This window comes from Peromyscus leucopus, chromosome 4, assembly GCF_004664715.2.
Source record: "Peromyscus leucopus breed LL Stock chromosome 4, UCI_PerLeu_2.1, whole genome shotgun sequence".
Taxonomy (NCBI): Eukaryota; Metazoa; Chordata; class Mammalia; order Rodentia; family Cricetidae; genus Peromyscus; species Peromyscus leucopus.
In genome coordinates this window covers 122,298,263-122,315,258 of record NC_051066.1, presented here as the reverse complement: position 1 = coordinate 122,315,258, position 16,996 = coordinate 122,298,263, and the positions used below count along the sequence as shown (strand labels likewise).

General features: G+C 45.4%; 1 protein-coding gene across 1 annotated transcript in view; it reads right to left on the bottom strand.

The window, feature by feature from the left end:
• The window catches only part of Cfap61 (cilia and flagella associated protein 61), a 297,138-nt gene that overhangs the window by 160,162 nt on the left and 119,980 nt on the right, over positions 1 to 16,996 (bottom strand). Inside the window, 1 exon segment of the mRNA XM_028881858.2 lies at positions 16,382 to 16,516. Coding sequence (XP_028737691.1) covers positions 16,382 to 16,516 — 135 coding nt within the window.

The following is a 16,996-nucleotide window of genomic DNA, read 5'->3' as shown; positions in this document are numbered from 1 at the left end:
ATATGTCCCCAAGCATGCCAGTAATTTTCTTCTATAGGTTTGTCTTATGGGTATCCATTGCTTTAAGTTAATAATGAAAAAACTGCAGCTGGAAGGAGAGCAGTTACTGTCTCTTTGGAGGAGTTAGCAAAGAATAATAGTGTTTGATTGAAAGGAACAAAGAGAAGCTTTGGTGGGAACTTGACTTGCTTGCCAGACATGGAACAAGGAAGGTGGGGACGTCAGAGCTGCCCTGTGCGAGTGTTCTTCCTTCGTCTGGTAAAGGTCGGATGCAAATTGTGCCATCCAGGGGTCACACTGAAGACGGAGCTCTAGAATGAAATCTCCACCCAATCTCATCTTGTAAAAATATCATCTAGAAAGAAGACATGGGGTAAGCCCGACTGTGCGGGTGAAGCATTGCCTGGGGGAGAAAAGATAAGACAGATGACAGATGGACGGACAAACAGTTCCGGGTTCAAATAAAGAAATGACTTAGGAGATCTCTATCCTGCCTTGTAAAAGCCTAAGTTTTTGGTGAGAGTTGTTACTTTAAAAGCCTGTATAATTCGATGGGACTGCAACTTATGGATTTTCCTCTTATTTTGCCCATCACCCATCAGACATGCACCAGAAAAAGGCAGCAGATGGGAACACTCTGAAAGGTAGACTCCCACCTTCAGGGGAAGTGAGGGAACAATGTTCTGGAAAACCCAGTAGGAAATTGGGATCTGTGTCCTGTTTCTGAATGAATTTCAAATTAGTGGAGAAAAATTTGAGACTTCCTGCCTCCACTTTGAATAGTGACTGTCATTTAAATGGAACCAGGTCCTAGTCCCCTCTTCTTTCTTTGTCTTGGAGTGGAAATCCAAGATCTGGCCAAGACTATGTGTCTGTAGCCCTGGCTTCTGGTGCTGTTGGACAGCCTCTATGAGGAGTGTCCATCTTTTGTTGGGCTGGAGGCAGGGTAGGAGTCATAGGAATTGGGACATCAATATGATCTCTCATAACTATACCTACCTACCAGTCTGCTGCTGGTTCCAAGGCATGAAGAAGATATTGAGAGTTGGGCAGCTACCATCCCTTCACAGCTGTCTTTAGTACTAAGGGAGGAGGTCTTCTCTGTGTAGCCAAGTAGTCTGAGTTCCATGCATGTACCCACAAGTCTCCACGACACAAAGAAACTTCTTCAAGGGTGAACTTTAGAGGCATTATGTAGAAGTTAATTCAATCCACTGGGGCTCTTTGGCCTATTTTAAAATGGCATATACTGCTTAAGCCTTGCCATTAAAACAAAAGCATTAAGTATGGGAATTTTTTTTTCCAAAGCAGTTTTCTAACAAATGTTCCATAAGAGGCCACACACTCACCCTACCCTCCCATCTGTCCCTAATTAATTTACAACTTTCCTAGACCTCTAGCTGTTCATGCTATATTTTCTGGAAATGACTATCAGGTCTATCCCAGTGGGAAAGAATCACACGCAACACCAAGAAGGCTTCTGATGTGTCCTTCATAGTGGGACTGGCTCCCTAAATACTTTTAAAATCTGCTTTCTGCATAAGTATGTGTGAGAGGGGGAGAGAGAGAGACAGACAGACAGACAGACAGACAAACTATGAATCACACAGCATTACAAAAACAACTCTCCTGAAGGGTGTTGGCAGGGGAGAACAGTTAACAATGAGGAGCAAGAAACAAAAAGCCATTCAGCAGATGCATGCCACTTTTTCTCTTCAGTGTGGACCAGTTTTTCTTGTTAATTATATCACCTATTCTTTCCTTATATTGATAATTACATAATTACACGAAACAGATGGTAACAGAATGCACCCAGATGGTGAGAATGTAAACAGGCTTACAAATTGCTTAGTCCTAGGCATATTAAAAAGAATTATTCAATAATACATAGATTTCTATACTCTGCACATCTGTCAAGTAGAGCCTTCAAAATGGCAGTTACTTTGTCAGTTTTCTTTTCTTCAGCAGATACAATATCCGCCCTAGGAATTCCTGGGCAGCCAATTGACATGGAGATAAGTTATTTACGATTTTCCAAGTATCTGGACACCTGAAAATTTAAATTCTTATCTGAGCCTACTGGCTTAATCCACTCCTGCCTACTGTTTAAAAAAAAAAAAAAAAAAAAAAAAAACAAGTTGTACTTTCAAGGGTGTTACGATTATATCTATACAGCTGTATTTAGAGAGGACTAGCTATACTCTGAGCGAGCTGTGGAGGGCTGAAAAGAATGGTGGGCTTTGCTTTAATAATGTATTAGAGGGACCTGGAAACCGCTCAGTGGGTAAAGCGCATGCTATACAAACGCAGGGACTTGAGTTTGTATCGCTAGAACCCACATAAAAAGCCAGGCATGGCAGAAGGTCCCTGTGATCGCAGGGCTGGGAGGTAGAGACAGGAGAATCCAAGGGACTTGTGGCCAGCCAGTCTGGCTGAATTGGCAAACTCTAGGTTCAGTGAGAGGTTCTGTCTCAATAATAAGGTAGAGGGGTTGGAGAGAAGGCTCGGAGGTTAGGAGCACTGACTATTCTTCCAGAGGGCCAGGGTTCAATTCCCAGGATCCACACATAAAGCTCACAACTACATGTAACTCCAGTCCCAGGGGATCTGATGCTTTCTTCTGGCCTCTGTGGACATCAGGCATACACATGGTACACAGACATACATGCAGAAAAAAATACTCATATACATGAAAATAAATTAAAAAAAAATAAGATGAGGAGAAATTGAGAAGACAATGTAGATCTCTCTGGCTTCCAAGGCATGCAAACACATGTGCAAATGCATTTCCCCATGTGTACACACACACACACACACACACACACACACACACACACACACCTCACAGACATACAAAACACACAGAGAAGATGGTGCATTGGAATTATTGCATCTGATAGGTTTTGAGAATGAAATTCTTGTAAAATAATCATGAAATCGAAGTCCCAAACATTGACATTGCATTTTTATGGAGTGTGTGGAAATGTGCCTGTGTGAGGGTCAGCAGGAAGGACTGCATCTGTTTCTTCAAGCTACCACCCCTATGTCTGCCCCAAAGATGCAGTTTTCTTTTTAAGTGATGATTAGCAGAGGTGTGTGTATGTGTGTGTGGGGGTCGGGGGGTGGGGGGGGTGAGGTTGTTTGTATGTTTGGTGTTTTTGTTTTGTTTGTTGGGACAAAGCCTCCCTATGTAGGCTGGGCTGGAACTGAAGTAGTAACCCCCTTGCCTCAGCTTCCTGAATGTTAGGATTTGGGCGGTGCTTTACCACACAATGTACCACAGAGATATTTTACCGGCTCCTACTTCCCTTGGCTTTCCTCTTGATACACTTGGTGCTCATGACATGCTGTATGAACAAACATGTTTTGTTTCCTGCTCACTTCCCCCACATGCCCTGGGTGGCAGAGATTTACAAGATTTTTAGGGTCACATCACCAGCACACATGACAGGGCCCACCATCCAGTCAGTACATAACCAATAGCGACAAAATGAATGACGTCAATGAATTTCCCAATTCTAAGCCTCCTACCTGGGCCACTGTGTAGGCCAAAGAGTCTGTACAGACAGGACATGTGGGGCTCCAGTCGAAGTGAACTGTGGGTAGCAGGTTGGCGCAGGTTTTCCTCAGATATGAAGGGCAGGTACAAAGTAGAGTGTGGACAAAAAAAAAAAAAAAAAAAAAAAAAAAAACAGGCCATGGAGGCTCAGGGAGGGACAAACCCAGATGGTTTCTGGTGGAGCAACCTGGCTCAGGGAGAACTTGGATGAGGGCGCCAATGGCAGGTCATAGAATTCCACCCACTACACTCTGGGCAGTGATGACACAGAGACGTGCCTTACAGGAAGGACGCAAACACTCCTCGAAGGCCAAGTCCGGATGGCGACTGCTGTTTGTGTGTTGAGAGAGACAGAGACTGAAAAAAGGCAAAGCTCACAGGGAGCATATGCCGACTTGGGGGCCTGAGTCTCTTTTGGAATTTGAAATCCAATGGAGTGGGTTCTAAGAGGCAGGCCATCAAGGAAAAGGGGAAACGGGATGATTTGTCCACTGCTGTTCTAGCTCTTCATGTTTGGGGGAACCAGGATCTCTATAGGCTGCTTAGAGAGTGACCAAGATTCTTGGGTATCAGGCAGCACTCACTTGTCATCGAAGAGAACCCACAGATCATGGGAGGTGCCCCGTGTGCTGAGAAGATAGTTGCCTGGGATCGAGAAAGCAATGGGAAACAGCGGGGCCATAGGCAGGGCCCTGTCATAGAGTAGAGCTAGTCACCTGTAGTCCTTCGGTCTCCAGCCCCTGCTCTTTCCTTTGGGATGAACTAGGTGAGCCTAGGGCATGTATCTGTCTCTGTCTGCCCATCTTCTTGAGGACATGATAGGAGCAATGAGCCACTGGAGTCACAGAAGGGGTAGGGTAGGCACATAACCTTAGTTTTACTAAGAAGGGTACCTAAACACTCAGTGTATGGGGATTGGTCCTGTTGGTGTAGGAAACAACCATCCATCTATAGAATATAGTTCTATATAAACATGGGGCTATCATACCATGTTTATGATCTGCTCATTGATGGCTTGTGATAGAAGATGCCTGGTTCCATTTTGAAAGCAACCATTCACCCTGGCTCCATGAAAGCACCAGCCTAAGGATCAGTAAATAGTGATGGAAATGAGGGAGGGTTCAGTGAGTGGAGCTTTGCTAAGGTGACCGGAGGGCGCTGCCTGCTGCAAGCTCCTGGGAAGCAGCTCCTTCTGACTGAACACACAACGGCTACCATGGTGATAATGCTAATGCGCTAGATGACATGAAAAGGGAGCAGGGATCAAGCAGCCCAGGAAGTAGGAGCAATGGCAGAGTGTATGCTTTAAGTTTATTACCCCAGGTTTCACTTGCACGGGTGTGGCTCATGTCTGCTGTGCTATGGCCAAGTCATGTTCAATAGTCCAACAAGTAGCAATAAAAACCCTTTATGGCTCCCATGCTGTTTCCATACGGTGTTTATTCTGTTCCCCTACCCCTGTTTCACGTGATCCCTTTTGTTTTCTTCTTCCTTAGGGTGGTTATAGTAACCATCATGGCATCTGTGATCTTAAGGAAACTATGGTCTGAGGCATGATTAAGGTCGTGATGAGAGCTTCAGTTCTGGGAACCGTGGCAGCCTGACACTTGAACACTGAGAGCTTCAAGCTGTGTCTCTAATGTGGAAGGTGAGCCATGTTTCCTTAGCTGGTCCCCATAGGCAGCCCTGGGTTGGGGACCATATCTCAGGCCCTTCCAAGGGCCCATTTAGCCTTCTGCCTGTGATGCTCAAATACTATTTTCCCTCAAGATTTGATGAGCATTTCAACAATGATAATGTGTAAACTCAGACTGCTCAGGAAACCACTGAGCTGCAGAAGCTCTCTAATCTACCTAGCTCCATCCATTGGCCTTCCAGCTTCCGAGGGGTTTTTCAAGTACAATTTTTATTAACAAGCTATAACGTGCAAAATTCCCATGAATCCCTAAAAGTGAGATGTATTATACTTTAAAATAGATGTGTCTATGGACATAAAGTCATTTGATTCTGAGTGGGCCACCCACCCTTCGGGGACTGTTGAGTTAGAGGACAATGCAAAAATGGAAGACTTCCCAAGATGTGCATCTGCCCTGAAAATCTCTGTCCAACAGTGAAAGAGCATTTTCTGTATGGTGATGGTTTGCTTAGATACATCCCACTAGCAAGGGGAATTAGCCTTCGAAGTCAAGAATTACAAGCTTTCATTTTCAATCACAAAATGACTTTTCATCTAAAAGATGGTAGCTTTACCTTTGATCTATTAATATTATTTCCTACAATTTATTCAAAAGAAATCCTTTCCAAAGTGTTCCAATGCAATGAAGATGGACATAGTAACACTCTTGATAAAAATGCGGATTAAAAGCTTAAATGACCAGTGTAAGGGAGCTGCTCACAATGACGAGCCATAGGTCCTGGTGTCAGCGTAGCATCGCAGAGATGTCAAATGAGGTCACTGAGGCTTGAGCACAACAGCTCACTCCCCAGAACCGCCCCTCCACCCAAATCAGAATTGGGGCCGGGAGGGTAGTTCAGGGCGAAGAACCTGCCAAATATGTGCGGCTCTGGGTCCCATCACTAGCCCTGAGTGACAGAGAATGTAGTGGTTGCAATGCTTGGGAGAAAGAAAGGAAGGTGAGGCAGGAGGGTTGCCATGTCTTTGAGCCCAGTCTGGGTTACACAGTGAGATCCAGGCCAGCTTTAGCTATGGTGTAAGATACTGCCCCCCTTAAAAAAAATATATAAAATAATAAATATAAAAAAAATATATCCGGTAAAAAAAGGAGGAGCCTGAGGCACAGACCAAATGGCACTTAAAGCTCCCACTCGGCATCAAACTATCAGCGGACTGGGCCATGCCTCAGCAGTCGAGAGCACCTGCTACTCTCAAGAGGCTTGAGATGGTAGGTAGCACCTACATCAGATGGCTCACAGCTGCCCCTACGTCCAGTTCCGTCCTCTGGCCTCTGCAGATACATATAAAACTGTCAAAGGAAAGATATAAAAAAGGTCTTCCTGGCTTTCCGGAAGTTCCTTAAACTACTGCCTTGCTCTGTGTCTGAAGACCCCAGCCTCCATCATGCAGAGGAGAGGTGGGATGGCCCTGCTTTTAGCCTCAAATCACAGAAAGCATTCCAGAGCTTCACCTAAGGACCGGGTAGTGAAAACACCCAGTGGTAGGGTGTGACAGGCCAGGCTGCAGTCTGGAACCTGCCAGGACCACAACAAGGAGCAGAGATGGCTTGGGTGCCAGTAGACTGCCTGGGAATCCATGCATGCTGGTCCTACTGCCGGAGGGGGTGTCTGAAGAAACCCCACTAACACACCGTGAGGAGAGGAGTCCCACCCACACAGCCAGGAGTGTCCTGGGGCAGGACACGTGGAGAGCAGGCTTGGGGGTCTCCAACCAAGTTCCTCCCTCTCCTGGCCCCATTTCCAGAAAGGTCAGAAATTCCTAAGGAGGGAGAAACTGACAGGCTTTAAAAAAACAGTAATAATAAAACTGCCAGTTAAATGTTCAAGTGGGAGGGGCCTGGTAAAGCAGAGGAGCCTCCTGGTCTCTGGCTTTAGCAGCCGGACAGGGAGGCTGGCTGACCTTTGCATGGAAATCGAGTTTCTGTCATTACGGAAGACAAAATTGGACGTTTTATAGAATTACGATCATGTGTTGTGAGTTGAAGTGGCCCATAGAGCTTTAATGAGCTAAAATTGACCAGAAAAGTCACGGACTTGCCTACTTGGTGTCTGGGTACAGAAGGAAACCCAGACACAGTGAGTGTACTCACAGTCAACAGGGAACAAGATCAAGAGGCCTTGGGATGGTTCCCACAGTCCTGAGGGCTTCCTTTTCCATTTCCCAACTTCCCTCACCTCAGGTTTCCTGCTCAAACTTGCATGAAGGTGAGATAAGCTAACAGAAGCATGGGTGAAGACTCCCATGGAGGAAGCTGGGTTCCTTCATCATGGGAGAGCATGAGCATGTGTACGTGTGGAAGCTATGTGTCAGCCTCAGATGTCAGTTCTCTGGTACTATTTCATCTTGTTTTCTGAAACAGACTTTTTCCCACTGGAACCTGGGACTCAACAATCAGGCTAGACTCCTGGGCCAGAGAACCTCCAGAAATCTGTCTCCAGCTCCCTACTGCTGGGATCACAAGCACACCCTACCACACCTGGCTTTTTTGGGGGGCTCTGAGGAGTGAATGTAGGTCCTCATACTTGCATGCAAGCTTTTTACTGACTGAGCCATCCCCTCGGTCCCTAAACACTGCAATATTTACAAAGGTGGCCTGTCCACAGTGGGTGAACAGGGTGCTGATTTTCCTTAGTGTTTTCCTACCATAAACCTGTACTGATTTTGTTATGGTATCTTATTTTTATCTTTTTTTTTAAAAAAAGATTTATTTATTATATATACAGTGTTCTATCTGCAGGTATGTCTGCAGGTCAGAAGAGAGCATCAGATCTCATTACAGATGTTTGTGAGCCACCATGTGGTTGCTGGGAATTGAACTCAGGACCTCTGGGAGAACAAGCCCATGCTCTTAACCGCCGAGCCATCTCTCCAGCCCAGGTATCTTACTTTTAATCGAGGAGGGATATATAACTTCTCTAGTCAGCATCCGTAGCTCTAATCACCCCCTTTGCCATTTTACTATACCAAGTATTTTAAAATAGCCAGAGCCATACCACCGGTCGGCACCGCTGATCTTTTCCTCCCCAAAGGCAAACTCTAAAGAAGCCACCAACTCGGCCTGAGAGCATGGCACCATTGAAGCATCTCTCAGCTGCAGCCTTCCATTGCTCCTTGGCAAGCAGCTGATGTGTCTCCAGTGAGTTCTGGAACCTCTGTGTTACTCAGGCTAGCTCTGTGGGAAATAGAATGCCCCCTCCCACACTGTAGGGGCTGTGATAAGAACCCAATCAAAATCCAGGAATGCCTCCAGGGTGGGTTGAGAGGTCCTGTTGAAAACTTGGCAACTATTTTTAAGGATAATACCACCACTGGGGATGGACTGTAACAAAGGGCTCACAGGCAGCTTAGAAACAGAGGTCATTTCCGACTCCCTTTTGGGTTCAGATAGACATTTGCAGCCCAGTCTCCTCTAAACACTGCTTCAGGACCAAAGGAAGCCCATACGACTGGGTGAGCAGGACAGGTAAAAGCAGGAGAAACTGTATTTAACAATATCTAAGCTTTTAAAAAAGGAACTGAAACTTCAGGAGCAGCAGCATCTCTGTGACATACGAAGCTCTCTCGGAGAACCAGAAACCATCAAGTGTCCTAAGGTGAACAGCACTTTACCCTTTAGAGGTCAGAATACTAGATCTAACCTAAAAACAAGAGATTGCTAAATGGACCACCCAGCAATTCCACTTCTAGGATATACAGTCAAAAGAAATAAACACACACGTGCGCACACGTACGCACGCACGCACGCAAGCATGCACGCAAGAGAGGTGGAGGGAAGAAAGGAGAGAGGGAGAATGCGAATTTTCATAGCATAATTATTCACAATAACCAAAAGGTAGACACAATTCAAGTTTAAAACAAGTGGGGGATTAAATAGAATGTGTCATTATCCACCAATACAATATTCAGCAAGAAAAAGGAATAAAGTACAGACAAACGCTACCATATGGGTACACTCTGAGAAAAGGCCAAGTTAAAGAAGCTGGTCACAAAATACCACACTGTATGAAGTGTCCAAAATAGGCAAGTTCAAGAGACAGAAAGCAGATCTGTGGTTGTCAAAGACTCGGAGTAGGAAGCAAGGGTAAGAGAGAAAAATACTAAAACTTTAGGCAGCAGTGATGGTTTCATCATTCCTGGGGCTTGTAAGGCATTATGATGACTGACCTCAATTATCAACCTGGTGAGATCTAAAGTCACCTGGGAGATGGACCTCTAGACATGCCCATGGGGGACTTCCTTGATTAGGTTAATTGAAGTGGGATGACCTGCTCACTGTGGGTGGCACCATTCCCGTGGCTGGGATTCTGGACTGAATAAAAAGGAGAAAGTCAGCTGAACACACACACACTCATTCCTCTTGCTTCTTGGCTGCAAATGCAATGTAACCAGCTACCCGCAGTTCCTCTAGCTGTGACTTCCCCACCACGACGGAACTGTGACCAAAATAACCAAAAAAAAAAAAAAAAAAAAAAAAAAACTTCCTAAGTTGTCTTTGTCACTGGATTTTATCATAGCAACTGGGAAAACAACCAAGGGGTCTGTGGGGGGGGGGCATACAGATCTACTTTATGTTTCTTGAACTTATATTTATATCACAGCAAAGTTTGGTTGGAGGGAGATTGTCTTGCACCTTTTATTGTACAAAATGAGGATAAGATTTGGCATTGGTTGATGGTGCTACTGAGATACTAAAGTCAGTTTCACAATTTATTCTCATCATTTTGCTTTCGTCTCACAGCCCAACTCCTAAATATCACCCAGCATTTGTCTGTTGTGCCGCTAGCTCCCCAAGTAAACCACCAGGCACTCCCAGGATGGGCTGAGAACACTGCTGAGCCCCATTCAATACAAAGCTGAATCTTGAGAAGTTTGTAATATAACCACCATATGGGATCATATTTTTCTTCTTTTTATAGCAGCTGCCACTGTAATTCAGAAAGGCTTGAAACAGCATGCTGATACAACACAGAGAGAATTGCAGACACCCTCAATCTACTGGTGTCTCAAAACAGGTTGCCTAGCACAGCAAGCAACCTGTACCCAGATGCCTGTTTCTCCCAGCCTCACCCAGCCAAAGTCAGGCTGGCACAGGCTTCACACAAGGAGTGGATACTGTCTGGAGGGGGTCCTGGCAAGTTTGTGGGAATGTTTTGGTGTAGTGGCTGGTGTCAAAGATGAGAGGGATTTAAAAAGTTCAGTGTCATGCTGCCTTCCTTCTCTGTGTGCAATTTCCTAGGATGGTCTTGATAATGGATTTAGACGTTAGTTAATAAAGTCTACAAGTCATGGCTAAGAGTGAGAGTTAGGGCAACCAAGCAAGTGACCCCCACTCTGAAACACACAGACTCCTCCATGGGGAAGATGGTCACACACGGCCTTTAGCCAGATCTCAACAAACAGTAGGCACAGGCAGGATGGCTGTTATCACTTTCTAAGAGAAAAGGCTGGAGACCTTCATGAGGACGAACCGCCAGCTCACAAGCCATTCTGACGTCTGCATGCACGCAGCATATTATATTTAGCCAGGGGGAAATGACATAGAAGATTTATTATTTGAGGAAAGGAGGGAGTCCATGAGGGAATTTACACAGATTTCTCTCCAAATCACAGAGGAGAGGGTTTGCCGCCGTTTGAAGGAGCTGTGTTGCCCGGGAGTAGCATGAGCATGTAGGAAGCGGCTGAGAACTGGGCTGAAAAAGCAACCTGGACCCCAGCAGTGACGGAAAGGAGGTTAATCAGGACATGGATGATGCTGAAAAACATGCGCTCACAATTTTAGAATCATCTCCCAAGGAGAGATGAGAGAACGGTGGATTTGGTGGATTTGGGTTTGTTTTAAAAATCCTACTCCACACTTCAACCACAACTACAACCAAGGGAAGGCTGACTACTGTCAGCGAATGTTAACAGGTTTAAGAAAGGGACTGGGGAACAATTACACTGGAGAAAACCTAGCAGGTGCTGGGAGAATAATGCAATTTCCCAAGGCAGCAGATGCCCAAGGGCAACAGGATCCAGTAACCGTCCATCAGATGGTAATTATAGCTGGGCTGGGGAAGAACAGCCCAGATGAAAAGGGGCAATTCAAAGGGTAACTGAATGCCAGCCAGTGACATCTTCCTGAGATCACATACCAGGAAAGGGCGGGCCAACATTTAGCTCCGGGAGTAGGGGTGGGGATGGGCGCAGTTAGATACACTGGCCATTTTTCCTTGTAGAAGGGCAAGGGGAGATGTGGAGAAAACAAACACAGAGAATCCAAATGGAGGCCTCCAAAGAAGTCAGTCCAGATTTCAGCGGACTCATTAATAACCAGGAAAAAAAAATAATAGCCTCAGAGCTGATCACTCTGCAAGCAAGCTTTCTCAGGAGGGGAAGGAGGTCATACATTCATTTTATAACCCCCATAAGTTAAGATGAAGAATAAAATAATTAGAATAGACCATTAAGAACTTTTGTGATTGATAAAAAAAAAAGCTAGTAAATCTTAAGGTGAATTTCTGGAGTTTATCATTATAAATAATTGCTATTTAAATACCAGAAGAGGAAGCAGTACCTAGGACACAAAGTACAGATATCAAAGGAATTCTACAGACATAAGTCCAACCCTAAAGTGAGTCCCAGCTCATACTATCCTTCTCCCTCCCACATCTACCTCCATTATTACCTTAAGTAAGGGGCAGGGGCAGGGGAGATGGCTCTTACAGAGGACCTGGGTTCAGTTCCCCAGCACCCACGTGGAGGCTCACAACTATTTGTAATTCCAGCTCCAGAGGATCTAGCGCTCTCTTCTGGCTTCTTTAGGTACTGCATGCATATGGTGCACAGACATACATGCAGGCAAAACACCCAAACACATAAAAGAAATAAATTAAATAGAAAATAAATATACTGTAATATATGCTGTAAATATACTGTCAACTTCCCCAAGAGTAGTGACAGTCAACTCAAAATCCCTCTAGGGTTCAGGCAGGAGAGAAAAAACAATTATGCTTCTCCATAGACCTCCAAAGAAAGAGAAAGGCAACTCACTCAAATCTTTAGTCTGTCTGCACAAGGAATTCAAGAAAATTTTGAGTATTTCTCAGGATCACGGTACTCATGATGGCAAGATATGATGGCCCATTTAATAGAGTTTCCATGACAATAGCTTAGAACATAAATGCATAGGCCAAGATGGCTCATTCAAACTGAATGAGAATCTTCCAGGCCTATCGTGTGGATTATGATCTTGACCAGGAAGCACCTTCTCTCTTCTCCATGAATTCTTACTGGTCAGTTGTAGAGATATTATGGTGAATCTTTGGGGCCAGTTTCTGGAAGGTATGATGAAGACGAATGCATTTAGATGCTTTCCTATGACCTGCTCTGAAGTGAGCTGTCCATTAAGAGAAGTCGCGGGGAAGGCGCATCCCCAAACCAGGCAGTAGTTCTGTGGCTCAGGGTGGGGAGGGGAGGGCGCACAGCCCTACCATGCAGTGATGATTCTCAATCACAGCTGCCTTGTGCCAGATTCAAATTGGCAACCCACTGAGATGAAACGCGGTCTATCCCATTACTTATGCCTGGAGTGCTCTATCCCCTTGAAGATCGGCTTCCTAGGTAAAAGCAAGGGGACAGCCACTAAAAGATGCACGAAGCAGGGTAAAAGGCATGAAAAGCAAGTGGCTGGAGACAGAAGACACCAGTAGGGTGTAGAAGCTGATGCATGTGGCAGAGGGACGTGGGACTTAGAGGGAAAAAGGAATTCCATGAGATTACTCAGCCCTGCACGGTTCAACCATGGGGATTCTATTGCTCATCTCAGGCAAGGGATGTACTCAGACTACATTGAAATTACTCCCTAAACAACCACATTAGGTTCAGCTTATCTCAGACAATTGTTTAAATCGTTGAACTCATCCAGAATGTTTTTAAAAAGAGAAACCAACTTTAAATGATACAAGTCAGCACCTCAAGTTTTGAATAGTTAGGCCCATTCTATGTGGGTTATAATGTGGCTGATCCGTTGACTAAGACCTTTACATTTTCAAAACTGTGCCTCAAGTTTAGTGCGGCTGCTGTGCTGTTTGAGTGCGGAAGGCCGTTCACACGCTAGACAAGTGCTCTTCCACCGAGCTGGGTCCCCAGCCCGGACACTGCTCACTGGTCTTGAAACCCTCACGCCTCTTCATCTGAGGCAAAGCTGATGCTCTAACTCCAGGCACTGTACAGGCCAAATGCTGCCCACCCACTTTCCCAAGCCCTTGGTGAATCTTAACCTTACTGAAACCACATGTCAAGATTGGACATGGTCAGTGATGGTAGAAGTACGACTTAGACGGTCAGAATTCACCAGCTCTGTAAACACCACAGCGCCATGCGGCAAGCAAACATCTACACCATCATTTTTTCTCACTGGCCCTTTGAGGGCTTTCCTTCCTGGACCCCAGGTTTAAACTATCGCTCTCCACTGTGTCTCAACATGTGCCAGGGCTCTGGAAGGACAAGGAGTCACACATCCTGACATGAGCAGGGAAAAAGGTTATCAAATGTAAGCAATGATTTCAAATCATGCCAACCTCAGAAATAACACTAGGACCATTTTTAATTGAACAAAATGTTTTCTCTCCACCTGGAGCTCTGCCTCATCTCGACATGGCTCAATTCCAGAGGTTCCTAGAGGCAGGCAGAGGACAGGCAGGTGTGTCTGGCATGCTTGAAACAACACGCTCATTTCCCATGCAACAGCTCTATGTGCCTCCCGACAGCTTGAATACCCCCACTCACTCCGTGAAAGTGCTGGCTGAAGTCATGGGAGCCCCACTAATGCAAAAGGCCTTCTCTTGGCCCACCCCTGTCTATGTGAAGGCATGTTAGCAATGGTGCAAAGGTATGGTACACATGCTGCAAAGCATCGTCTGCTGAGATCACCCCTTCCCCGGCCCTACTTCTAATGAGAATGATGGGAGCTGTTTCAGAGACAGATACAGCATGTAGCCGCTTTCTCTAACCCTAAAGTGCCCTCTTTGCACCCAGCAGGATGTCTGGTTCCAGGATGCCCCAATGCAACAGGCCCCCTGGTCCTCCAGGTGGGCCCCCATATATCTCACTTTTAGAGTGTAGTCGGCCCTGATACTAAGAATATGCTCAGAGATTAAATAACTACCTGGTGTCTGCTTCAAGACGATACTGGAAGAGGGGAAGCGTGTAAGGAGAAGGAAGATACCAACTGGCCGAGACTAGAAAACCATTGTCTCCAGGTGCTGTGCACATGGAGATTCTTAAGGACTCTAACAGACCCCAGCATTGCAAACACGGTGTGGGCAGGTCTTCCCTTCCCCCTTCCCTCTCCCTTGCTAAACCATAGATTCCATTCCTAAAGCTAACCTTAGGTTCATTCCCTTACTTGGCCACTTATGCCTAACTCATTCTGAGGCTGATCACCAAGGTCCAGCTATCAAAACCCAAGGTCCAGCAATCAGAATTCATTGTTTGGCTACAGTGACCAACATGTCCCATCAGGGCTTACCAACCCATCCTAACACAGACTTCCCTCTTTTCTCCTCAAAATCCACTCCTGCCGAGAGAGACACCTGCTGCTGTCTTTGTCCCATCCAGAGGCAGCCCCCTCCCCCCACACACACACAACGTGTCCCCCCAGGGGTAATAAAATCCCCTTTGTGCCAAGAATGTGGTGTCTGGGTGTGCTCTCTGCTGACTCCAAGGCCCCTTTGGATTTCCGGGCTCCTCAAGGTGTGGTTTGCAAATTGTCATGTGTGAACTGGTCTATGAAGAGCTCAGCACATGGAAGCTTCGATAGTAATTCGACAGAGTGATTCTATGTCTGCAGAATCTAAGGGTAACATAGCTGAACTTGGATTTCATCTGTCTTTGTTTTTTAAATCTCATTTTTTCCAGGAATTGATTTTGTGAAAACTATGACAGATTGAAATTTGAAAAACAAAAAACAAAAAAAACCAGTAAGGGAAAGGTCTCTCATCACAGGGGGTGGGGGTATGGGGATAGGAAACTATGTTCTATACGATTGTATCTGTTTACCACCTTCCATTATAAAAAGTTAAAAAATAAATGAAACCAAATTGCTGTTCATTTTCAGTCCCTCCTCAAATGTAGATTTATAATTATTAGAAAATAAATACAAATTTTGTAATTTTATCAATATAAAGATCCCGTCAGCCTTAAAATAACCTCAGCTCTGGAGAACTGACGCCTCTGGGCTGGGGTGGGCAGTCCCCACCCTGTGCGAAGCTGGACTGGGGCTCCTACCGTCCCTCCAAGGAGCTCCCTCAGCTCTGAGGAACAGCTCCTGGACCTAATGTTTGGAGGCTTAAACTTCCGCTTTCCGTTTTTAGCTTTCAGGAAGGACAAGTTTTAGCCACTAAGGTATTTTGCTTTTAAACTCAAAGTACCCAGAACACTGGGAGCATACATGTTGGTCAAGTTAACATGATTATGTTTCCCATTTAAATTACAACAATAACAAAAAATGGCTGTGTGTTCACATATATGAACATTCAGACACAGGTACCAGGCCCTTTTCTTGTCTGGTCATAAAGGCATTCCAGGGTTAGTTTTTTACCTCAAGTCAGGTAAAATAAACAAGCCTGTTACTCATTTTGACTTCCCACAGGAGTTTATGAGAGCATTAAAAACAACAACAACAAAAAAAAAAACCAAACAAACAAACACCAGCTTAAGACTGAACATCTCCAACATGACATTTCTCTGGCAGCTTTGTCCTAACAGCAAGAAGACCACTGACTGACTTAAAAGCAATCGATTGAAGGGGGAATTCTTCTGAGGACAGGGAAAGAAGATAAAAATATGCTGGGGGTGCGGATGGCTCTAGGCCACTCATTTGTCCAAGGACCAAGCGACAACACACAGGGCATCTCTGCTCTATCCTCTGAAGGAGATGTGGCGACTGTTTTAGGCTCACTGTGAAATAACCACTTGAGGGCAAGGCTGCAGGAGCCCTTGCAGGGAGCCGCCTGTAAGGGTATGAGCGCCAGGTTCCCTGTAATTAAGAAGCAGCCTGCTCGGTGAAGACAGGGCTGCCACCCCATCTGCCAAGCCCGCGGGAGCTGGCACTGTGCCTCTCTGCCTGCCGCCCTGCTACCCACCTGATCCTTGGAGACCTCCTTTGATGGAGCGTTTATGCCAAGCTTTTCCAGAGGATAGACAATCTGTCGTCGTGGTCGCACGGGAACCAAGTAATGAAGGGCAGATGTCAGGGAGTGGGCGGAGGAGTTCTGAAGCTGAAAGACAGCAATCTCTATTTTAGAGGAGAGAATGTCAGAGGCACACAGCGCAGATGTCTGCATGCTGCTTGACAAATACAAAACTCTTAACTCGGCCAAGTCAGAGAGGGGAGGAAAAAAAAATCAGCAAATAAACAAACATACTCTTCGAGCAGAGGAATGAATTGTAGATAATGCCTGACACTAATGAAGATAATTACGAGAGTAATTACATTACTATCTCTGTGGGAATGACAGATAAACAAGTGGTTTGGTTTATGGGATTTTTCAGCACAAGTATTTCCCCCAGGAGAATATTCTTCTCCATAGTGATCGTGAATCAGCTTGATTTGACCCCATTAAGCGGTGTTATTCGAGTCCTGTTAACCTTTGTGCGTTGGGCACAAGCTGCTTTAACACACGTAGATAAAAATGCCACCCAGGGGGCAACATAGTCCAGATGTGAAAGTGTCACTTGGGCTTTTTTAAAAAAAATGA